Source organism: Erythranthe guttata, chromosome 14 (assembly GCF_056151865.1).
Source record: "Erythranthe guttata isolate IM_541 chromosome 14, IM_541, whole genome shotgun sequence".
Classification (NCBI taxonomy): domain Eukaryota; kingdom Viridiplantae; phylum Streptophyta; class Magnoliopsida; order Lamiales; family Phrymaceae; genus Erythranthe; species Erythranthe guttata.
The window spans coordinates 2,913,154-2,923,651 of NC_142546.1; the positions used below are offsets into that span (position 1 = coordinate 2,913,154).

At 36.7% G+C, this 10,498-nt stretch overlaps 3 protein-coding genes across 3 annotated transcripts; all 3 read right to left on the minus strand.

Moving 5' to 3' along the window:
* Positions 1–63: 63 nt before the first annotated feature.
* Positions 64–1,768, minus strand: LOC105964280 (F-box/kelch-repeat protein At3g23880). The gene has a single exon (XM_012988807.2). The coding sequence runs from the start codon at positions 1,519–1,521 to the stop codon at positions 418–420; it is 1,104 nt and encodes a 367-aa protein (XP_012844261.2). The 5' UTR covers positions 1,522–1,768; the 3' UTR covers positions 64–417.
* A 1,814-nt stretch (positions 1,769–3,582) lies between these two features.
* LOC105954360 (F-box/kelch-repeat protein At3g23880) lies at positions 3,583–4,710 on the minus strand. Its single transcript, XM_012978028.2, has one exon. The coding sequence runs from the start codon at positions 4,708–4,710 to the stop codon at positions 3,583–3,585; it is 1,128 nt and encodes a 375-aa protein (XP_012833482.2).
* Positions 4,711–7,081: 2,371 nt separating this feature from the next.
* Positions 7,082–7,921, minus strand: LOC105964282 (F-box/kelch-repeat protein At3g23880). The gene has a single exon (XM_012988809.2). It carries the CDS (start codon positions 7,919–7,921, stop codon positions 7,082–7,084), a length of 840 nt encoding a protein of 279 aa, XP_012844263.2.
* Between the last annotated feature and the right edge of the window lie 2,577 nt (positions 7,922–10,498).

The following is a 10,498-nucleotide window of genomic DNA, read 5'->3' on the forward strand; positions in this document are numbered from 1 at the left end:
CCCTCGAGTTTGCATTGATTCTACATTTGATCCCCCATGTTCACAAAAAAAAAATACATTCGGTCCTGCCTGTTTTAATAATTTAACACTTTGAAGCTAAGGCAACAAGACTGATAAAGAAAAGAATTAATGAACACACAATAACACATACTTCCAAACTACTCAACCAATATCTAAAACACGAGTGGAAAAGATAAAAGTATAAATATCTTCTTATGGACTATCAATTTCTTGACAATACAAAAAGAGGAATTGATACCATTGAAAACATAAAAAAAAAGGAAAAAAAAAATAAAAATTCTAGACCGAAACCAATTCCTTTCCATACGAAGATCGTATAGGCGCGCAAAGTTCCTTGCTAATAGGTCTTGGGTTCGTGACACCAGAAGAAGAATTGATGAACCAATAACTATCCTTCTATTTGTCGCCAAATGGTGAAACTAAACTTTCAACATAGCAAATGGGCTCAGTTGTAGCATCAACCATATAAACTAAGCGTGCACACCACACATATTTACACCACACATTTTTTCCGTTATAAATTCCGTCATTAGGCAAAGGCCACATCTTCATTGCATCATCAGAATTCGAACATGTCCAAATCTTAGTCCAAGATTCCGTCTGACCATACTCGATCATAACCCAAACACTTTGATGACCTGTAACACTAGAAGTAGTAATTAAACATAGGTATCCTCCCAAATTATTCAGAACCGATCCAAAACAAATATTTTCCGTATTTTTCGGCCCAGCCACAATTTCATATTTCTCCTCCACTAAATCAAGAGAAATTATAACAAGATCGTTATCATCGTGTCCCATAAGCCAATGCAATCTTCCGTTCACAAGCTTGCCCGATTCGCACATCGGGGGATAATTAGAACCCTTGTCGAAATGCTCGATTTTCTTCCAAGAATCGGCTTTCAAACTATAAACCTCCGTCTGAGAGGTTGTCCTCCGAGTGGAGAAGAAAATGCAGACAACCTTGTAATCGTCTGCGTACTCGTCGTACCCCAAACCGTATACTTTTTTGAAAGCGGGACGCGTGTACCGAATTTTCTTGATCTCTCTAGTACAAGGGTTCCATAGAAATAAATAGTGATAATTCTCGATGTTCATGAGTACTAGCCCGTTGCATGATCCCAAGATACGAACATCGTACGTCGAATCTCCCATGCAACAATGATTGCTGTCGAGAGTTGCGATGATGTCATCATCGAGTATCGACTGGAGATAACGCGGGTCGAGTGTAGTGTTCGGACCGCGGAATAAAGACATGAATCCAACGATGTCCGGGGATCGACGGAAGGTCGACACTAGGCTTCGATTTGTGCGATCTGTATCGATTTTCGATTTCTTGAGGTGGCGTTTGATGAATTGTTTGCTGGAGATGAAGGAACACCATCGTTTCGAAACGCACTTGAATCTCAAAAGGGATTTGGATGGCAAGCTGTGTAATATTTCTTCGATTATTTCTTCCGGAAGATGGCGCGAGATTCGTCGTTCGATTCGTGTTCCCATTTTTTGTGTTTCTTTTCTTATTTCTTCTTCTTCTTCTTCGCCGCTTTGAATTTAACCTAGATGACCTAGATTTAGGATAAGCATCGTTAACAAACATTTAATTTTTTATTTTATTAAACGGGCCCCGGACCATATAACGCCCCATACCCGGCCCGCCCCTGGCCCGTAAGAAAATATAATTTTTTAAATTAATAATTTATTTAATTAAAATATCTGTAAAGATTAGTATTTTATAATATAAAAAATATATAAACGGGATGGATACGGGGCGGGTAAGGGTGCATATGTTCAAAACCTATACCCATCATGTATTCACTACGGGTGAATTTTTTAAAATCAATACTTGCTCTATTAGCAAACGTGGTGGGGATTACCGGGTAAATCCGGGGCGGGGTGGGGCGGGTTATACTGTCATCCCTACCCACCTCTGTGTACGCGTGCTTAGTGATTATTATTTAACCTCATTTACAATTAACAAATAGCTGATGCATGTAAATAACCCAGTGTAGCATATAACTTCCCAAGTTGTAGAAAAAGTTCTATATTTTTCTTCTCTTTTTGATTGGTCTCGCGAATTGCTGACTTGAATCACAACATGGAAATGAATGCCGAATCACGAGATGAAGTTTATTGGTTCTGTATAGAACCTATACCTAGTGAAACACATCATATAGTCTTACATTGTTGATCTACACATAATAACACACACCTATATGTATGTATACTTATTAGGTAGTTATTTACGTAGATGTACAGTTTAAAACCACATGATGTATTTCACCTAATGCAGGATATCATAAACCTAAGTTTATCCGATGTAAGTGTCGTTTTTGGGGGAAATCAACGGATGTAATTTCATTAGTAATAAATATAATTAATATTATGGTCCCGATAAAAGTCCGCCCTTTCTTTTACGAAAGTACTCCTGCACTTTTGTTAGCTAAAATTATTGGGACCAATGCGAGTGTTCACTGAGCTATAGTGTTTACTGTCGAACTTTGCTGTCAATTTTCCGATCGTTCACATAAGTTCACTAACGGTTTACAAAAGTTTACTCTCTATTTTTAAGAAATTCACTGCCATTGTTTTTTGAAATAATCGATTTCCAAAAGTTCGCTACCAATTTTAAAAAGGTTGCAAATTTAGACCGGATGGTCTGTTTTAATAAGAAAATCGGATGCCATAGGATGATTGACACGTGGATAATTTAAATTAAAATATAATGAGTATTCTAATAATTGAAAAAAAAAAAAGGAAAAAAGAAAACCCAGCAGAGCCCGTAACCCCCCTAACCCTAATTATAATAGCGTGATTTATTAAGAGTTAGACTTAAAAGTGCCACATGTCAAAAAAATTAGAAAAAATTAGTGGAATCCGATTTATATTAAATATCGGCTCATCTGCTCAGAATTTAATGAATTTAATCTCTTTTAAAAATTCCATCCCAAGTTTCAAAGGTCCCGTTCTCATATTTTCGAAAGTTAGCTGCCACATTCCGTCCTATTTAACTTCAAATTTTTAGAAGTTCACTACTAATTTTCATAAGTTTAATATCATATTTCTAATTGCTAAACAGAATCACTATTAGGAAATGAATGCAGGATCAAGAGATTAATGCTGATAATGGTGAGAATGAAAATATTCGACAACAAGTATGAAGAAAGATTCGTAGTTTCATATATCTTTTAGAACCCGTAATCCCGCTCCGTTTAAGTAAAACGGTGTGGGTATTAACTTGCATTATACGGCCATCTCATAATCCATTTGCCTCTTGAAATTGAAAATTCCGGTAATAGTATAAAAGTTAATTAGATAATAAAAAAAAGAAAAAAACCAAAAAAAACATACTTCTAAATTACACTACCTGAAACCCAAAACTCAAAACCCGAAATCTGAAAATCCAAAACCCAGAAAATTGCATGTCGAAAACATCAAGAAAAGATCAAGTATAATACCACTTAAAAACAAAGGTGAAAAGAAAAAGTATATCATTCACCATCTATAAAAAATGCATAATAATCTTATTAAAACTACTCCTTACCCTAGATAATACCATCATCATTAATGACCAAGTTCTTCGTCGCCAAACGGCGAAACTAAGCTTTCAACATAAACAAGGGACTCGATTATATCATTAACTATTGCACCTCGAATCTCACGCAACTTATTTTTTCCATTATAAACAACTATACTCGATCCAAAAGCCACTGCAATATCACCATTATCTCTAAAACACAACGGCAATGCACCTCTAGTACAGTTCTTCGGATCATGAAAATCCGAAAGTGTCCATATCTTAGTCCAAGATTCTCTCACACCATACTCTTTCATAACCCAAACACTCGTATCCAACATATTGCCAGCTGTATCACTTACAAAGACATGACCAATCAAACTAAGATAGCCTCCCAAATCTCCCAAAATCGGTTGATACGGAACACTATTCGAAAAGTTTTCCGGCCGAGCCATAATTTCATATTTCCCCTCCACCAAATCAAGAGCAACAATCTCGTGATCACGGCCACCATTTTCGTCCTTCGCTAGCCAATGCAGTTTTCCGTTCACAAACTTGCCTGAATCCTCCACAGGGACAATACCCTTATCGAAATCTTCAATTTTCTTCCAAGAATCAGTCTTGGAACTGTACATCTGCGTACGGTGGGGTTTCGAATTAGAGAGAGTGTAGATACAGACAACCTTGTAATCGTCGGCCGACTCATCGTACCCCAACCCGTATATAAAACGATCCGTATCATGCCGCGGCGCATATTCTCCTCCTTCTTCCGGAAAAGGAGGAACTATCTTTAATTTTCTACTTGATAGGTTCAACAAAACTAAACGTGCATTATTAACGAACATGAGTGTTAGCCCGTTGCACGATCCCCATACGCGAGTGAGGAGATTTGTTTGCTGCGGAAGATTATCGAAAGTAGCGTTGGGTCCGTACAGTAGAGGCCGAAGAGAGTGTAGCAATACAGTGTTTTGCTGTAAGCATCTGTGGTGCAATCGTAAGAGGATCCTGTGACGGGTAATATCCGGATCCGTATTCGATTTCTCGAGGTGGCGTTTGATGAATTCCTTGCTGGAGATTATGGAACGCCATCGTTTCGAAACACACTTGAATCTTGAAAGGGATTTAACTCGCAGATTGTACAGGATTTCGTAGGTTATTTCTTCCGGAAACTTCATTTGTGTTGCCGTTCTTTGTAATACTTTTTCTTCTTCTTCTTCTTCTTCTTCTTCCACGGCGCTACGAAAATCTGACCTAGAAACTTAATTCACCTAGGTATAAACAAACCCCTTCAATTTAGGGAAATCTGCACCAAACCCCCTTTGTTTTAGTTTTATTGCGTAAAAACCCCCTGTATTTTATATTTTCTTGCATGGAATCCCTATTCTGTTAATAATTAAGACGGTTAACTTTGAGGGGATATTTTCTTTTATTTTTTTTTTTTTTTTTTTTTTTTTTTTTTTTTTTTTTTTTTTATGAGAATGTAGAACGGTTATCCCCTTCTTTCAGATTTGTTTCTCTAAAACCAGGTTTTAACGGCATTCTTGTTTTATCAATATATTTAGCCCGACGGCCAATGAATCCTGAAATCGTATTCGACATACAAAACAGAACCCTAATTTGATAACTTCATTGGAGTTAAAAATTTCTATTTTTGGGTGTATAAATAGTGGTTAATGGTTTGAATACCATGTTTGATAACCCCATTGGAGTTGCTCTAAGCACACATACACTCGTGGTGAAATACACTATGTAGTTTTTAAACTGTAAATCTACATAAACAACTATCCACTAAGTACACAATCTAATGAGTGTGTTATTATGTATAGATCAATGGTGTAAGACTACATGATGTACATCAGGTGTAGGCTCCACAAAAACGACGTGCAACTAGTCTGGGGATCGCCGCCTTCATATTTTGTTAGGGTCTCATATAGTTTTTTTAATTTTGGTTTGGTTTCCTTTTTTAGAACCAAACACCGGTACACGCATGTTTTGGTATGAGAATGGTATTAAATTTCTTATTACCATAAGTACACTCGGTAGACGCATGGCCGGTCCTAGGGACCAGGAGGCCTAAGGCGAACACAATTAATGAAGCTCCGGTGTTTTTTTTCTTCTTCGTGTTTGTATTCAAAACTCTTTGGCATTTTTTGTCTTGCGTGATGTGTGTGTATAGGTGGAAATCGGACGGATTTCGGACAAATTTCAAAATAGTTTTGAAATGAAAAACTAATTTCGAATCTGTTAAAACAAAAAAAAAAATTGAAAAAACAAGGAATCGGAATTTCAAAAATTGGAATGAAAGAACTCGTTTCAAAGTTGAAAATTATCGACTCATAATCGGCGACTCGGAAAGAATATCCAAGGGTTGTGGATAATACAATTTTAGAATCAAAAGAATATAAACAAATTTTAAATATAGCACCATATGTTCCAATCACATTCGAAAACACATATAATTTGCATTTACCTTCCCTGAACTGACTATTTGGTAACCACATTCTAAATATTCCTATACTATTGTAATTCCAAAGCTACATCCCCATTATTTAGATATTTTGGCACTTGCATCTCTCAAACAATTGGCAATCTATTTTTGTTTTTTTTACCTTTTTTCGAGAACTATTTACCCTTAATGGCAATAATAATTTTTTTTTCTTTGGCTATTGGTTCGGATCGATTCTTCCTCAAGCCCCGATACAACTGCATTTGTTATGATTAAGAACATGAAAATAGAGATAAAATGATAATTTTTATTTATTTTTGAACCCTCTACCTGGGAGCTTTTAGCACTAACCACCCCTGTGTAATCTCTAATTGTTTCAAAAGTCCATGTGTTAAAGCAATCAACAAAGACCTCCCTATAAAAGTCAGTCAAAGCCAACAAAACTCATGTAAGTTGATCGTGCGACGCTCGCCACAAATGTGATATGGGGTTAATCAACAAAGAAGTTTCCAATATTTTCAATTCCGTCCCTCCCATTTTCTAAAAGGCCCTATTCTTCCTTAAGTTAGGGACTAATTTGATTTTTTTTTTCTTCTTGAAATACAATGAACATAGCTGAGCCCGCTCTCCTTCCGGCGAACACCCTCTCCAGTCCCACCTCCCTCCATACCCTCAGCCTCCGCTTCAAGCCTTCAATCATAAAAAAAATACATTTGATCCTTCCTGTTTTAATAATATAACACTTCGAAGCCAACAAGAATGATAAATAAAAGAATTAATGAACACTCAATAACACATACTTCCAAACTACTCAACCAATATCTAAAACACGAGTGGAAAAGATAAAAGTATAAATATCTTCTTATGGACTATCAATTTCTTGACAATACAAAAAGAGGAATTGATACCATTGAAAACATAAAAAAAAAGGAAAAAAGAAAAAAAAAATTCTGGACCGAAACCAATTCCTTTCCATACGAAGATCGTATAGACGCGCAAAGTTCCTTGCAGCTAAGACCTATTTGGTCATGGGTTCGTGACACCAGAAGAAGAATTGATGAACCAATAACTATCCTTCTTTAAAAAACAAGAAGAGACGATCATCGGTGAAGTTGTTTGTCGCCAAATGGTGAAACTAAGCTTTCAACATAGCAAATGGGCTCAGTTGTAGCATCAACCATATAAACTCTGCGTACACGCCCCATATTTTTACACCACACATTTTTTCCGTTATAAATTCCGTGTTTCTTCAAAGGCCACATCTTCATTGCATCAACAGAATTCGAACATGTCCAAATCTTAGTCCAAGATTCCGTCTGACCATACTCGATCATAACCCAAACACTTTGATGACCTGTAACACTAGAAGTAGTAATTAAACATAGGTATCCTCCCAAATTATTCAGAACCGATCCAAAACAAATATTTTCCGTAACGTTTTCCGGCCCAGCCACAATTTCATATTTCTCCGCCACTAAATCAAGAGAAATAATAACAAGATCGTCGTCATCGTTTCCCATAAGCCAATGCAATCTTCCGTTCACAAGCATGCCCGATTTGCACATCGGAGGATAATTAGAACCCTTGTCGAAATGCTCGATTTTCTTCCAAGAATTGGTCTTCAAACTATAAACCTCCGTCTGAGAGGACGTCCTCCGAGTGGTGAAGAAAATGCAGACGACCTTGTAATCGTCTGCGCACTCGTCGTACCCCAAACCGTATACTTTTTTGAAAGCTAAACGCGGGTACCGAATTTTCTTGATCTCTCTAGTACAAGGGTTCCATAGAAATAAATTGTGATCATTCTCGATGGTGATGAGTACTAGCCCGTTGCATGATCCCACGATACGAACCTCGTACGTCGAATCTCCCATGCAAGAATGCTCGTCGAGAGTTGCGGGAAGATGGCGCGAGATTCGTCTTTCGATTCGTGTTCCCATTTTCTGTTCTTATTTCTTCTTCTTCGCCGCTTTGAATTTAACCTAGACGACCTAGGTTAACATTTAACATTTAATTTTGATTTTATTAAACAGGCCCGGCTCGGCCCCATATAACAACTGCCGTAAGAATTTTTTTTTTTTTTTTTTTTTTTTTTATATTAATAATTTTATTTAATTAAAATATCTTTAGAGATTAGTATTTTATTATATAAAAAAAAGGCATATTACAAATAAACCCAAATAGATCAAGACAAAAATCTCCTTTACGACACATATGGTCCAATTTTTTGTAAATGACTAAAATAACCCCTCATTCTTTAATATGCTCCAATTTCATCATTAACTTAATTTAACTTCAATTTGACCCAAAATTTCACAAATTATTCAATTTTGACCCAAAAATTTTTTTTTTCAAATTTTTTTTCAATTAATAAGAAACTTCTTGTGTTAACTCGTTTAGGACAAGCTTTTGAGAGATTAAACAGACTGATTACGAATTATACATTTGGCCATTAACAACTGTAGTGTATTTTCGAGATTTCGTGTATCAACAAAACCATTTTCAACCAGTGCAATGCCAATGGTAAAAAAACTAAAAGTGAAAACAACATTCACATTCAGTACTTAAAGTTACTCAGACTGCATAGTATAACATAAAGTTCACCTACTTCATAAACAAAATTCATAAGCAAGAACTGAAATGGCTAAATTAAACAAAGAAAAAGAAAGCAGTAAATTACGGCCACCCCCGAAGTCAAGGTCAAATTACGAAGAAAGAAACCCACTTTTTTTTGGGTAATTACAACCACCCCTCAACTATGAATCTTCTTACACGCGCACCTTTATCTTACGATCATGTTGTTTTAAAATATGGAGCTCGAATGGGGTAAAACGGGTACAAACGGAAGAATATTCCTCATAATCTAGAAGATTCCACTAAATTTGACACCGCAAGAATGGACGTCGTAAGAAGATTCATAGTTGAGGGGATTGTAATTACCCAAACATGAGGAGGAGAGGTATTTTCATAATTCGACCTTACCTCAGGATTCGCCGTAATTAATCTTATATATGAGATAATAAATTAGTCCTCCATAGTCTCTGGTTTCTCAATGGGAAAACCAAATTCACCTGTAATGATTCGACCCGATTTCTCAACGGGGAAGAACAGAGTTTCCATATACGGAACCAACCCAAATCCAAAAACCTTTATCTCTTCAAACGCATCAAACGTATTCTTACAAGGGTTGTAGACTACTAATCCATCGTCTTTTGGTTCATTCGTTCGAATCACAATCTCGTTTCCGACCAAACACTGCGGCTCAATCCGCCAAGTTGACTTTGCCACATTCACAACATTCTCAACATTCACCAACTCGTTCCAGGAATGATTGTCGATGCCCTTTCCCTTTGTCCAAATCCGAACACTCGTCTCATCACTCCCTTTGTAACAATACATGCCCAGATAGTGTGTCGTCTCTGGGATCGTAACACACTATCTGTAGCTCGTCCGTCGAAGCCCAATAGCTAACCCCGTCGACACAGACCCCCAATCCGTACTCTACACGGTAATCACTGCACTTAGTTTCGTACCTTTTTTCCAGCATTGTCCAGGAGTTGTTGTTACAAGAATAAACCGAGTAATCGTAAGATTTTGCGATAACAACCTTAAAATCATCGGTGATCGGATCATGGCAAATCCCAAAAGCCGCCTCACCGCAGTAAAACGTGGCCTGAAAATATGTGTGTGTTCGAGTCGATGGATTCCACAGCGCGAAATTCTTATTCGAAAGGTCGGAAATGAGTATCAGCCCTTCGCAAAAGCATAAGACAGTTGCCCATAAATAGGGGCCGAACACTTGTTGTAAAGTTTGGATTTTTCGACCTTTTTTTTCCAATTTAACCAAAGAAAACCCGTATGAATTGACCTTTGAATTCTTGAGTAGAAAAAGATTCTTCGAACCCTTAGATTGAAGCTGTCGGAGATGATGTTTACGGACGAACAGAGGATCTGAAATCAGAATATTCCATGACTTGCATACTGATTTGAATCGGAGAAGAGGTTTAACTGATAATTTTAACAGCACAATTTCTATCACCTCGATTGGAAGATCCATGGTGATTTTTGGAGTTTGTAGAGACGGCTTTATTTTTCAGCTGTGTAGAACTATGGGCTAGGGTTTCATAATTTTAGTGCCTCTACGAGAAATTCAAAATTATAATTTTGGTCCTCTATGTTGATATATTTAGAGATTTAGTCTTCTAAGTTATCGTATTTCAATTTCACATGCAATAATTTTGCAAATTTAGCATTTCTGGTCCTCTTTTAACTGCTTGAACTCAATTTTACCATATGGCAATCGAATTTTACAGATTTTGCTTAAACTGACTTTTAAAAATGATAATCTCATCATCTAATGTTTGTGGAATTAGGTCATTATGAGGTACATTGTAGCAGTGTACTGTTGTGTTGAGGTATTTTATAGTTTAGGAAGATCGAAGATCATATGATTGTAGTTTGATGATGAAAGAATTGGTATGTGATTTGCTTGTAATGGATATGGTGGATTTTGTTGA

Bases quoted from the DNA above. Each gene is read 5' to 3' on its own strand.
- LOC105954360 (XM_012978028.2), bottom strand. From the start codon at position 4,710: ATGAAGTTTCCGGAAGAAATAACCTACGAAATCCTGTACAATCTGCGA.
- LOC105964280 (XM_012988807.2), bottom strand. From the start codon at position 1,521: ATGGGAACACGAATCGAACGACGAATCTCGCGCCATCTTCCGGAAGAA.
- LOC105964282 (XM_012988809.2), bottom strand. From the start codon at position 7,921: ATGGGAACACGAATCGAAAGACGAATCTCGCGCCATCTTCCCGCAACT.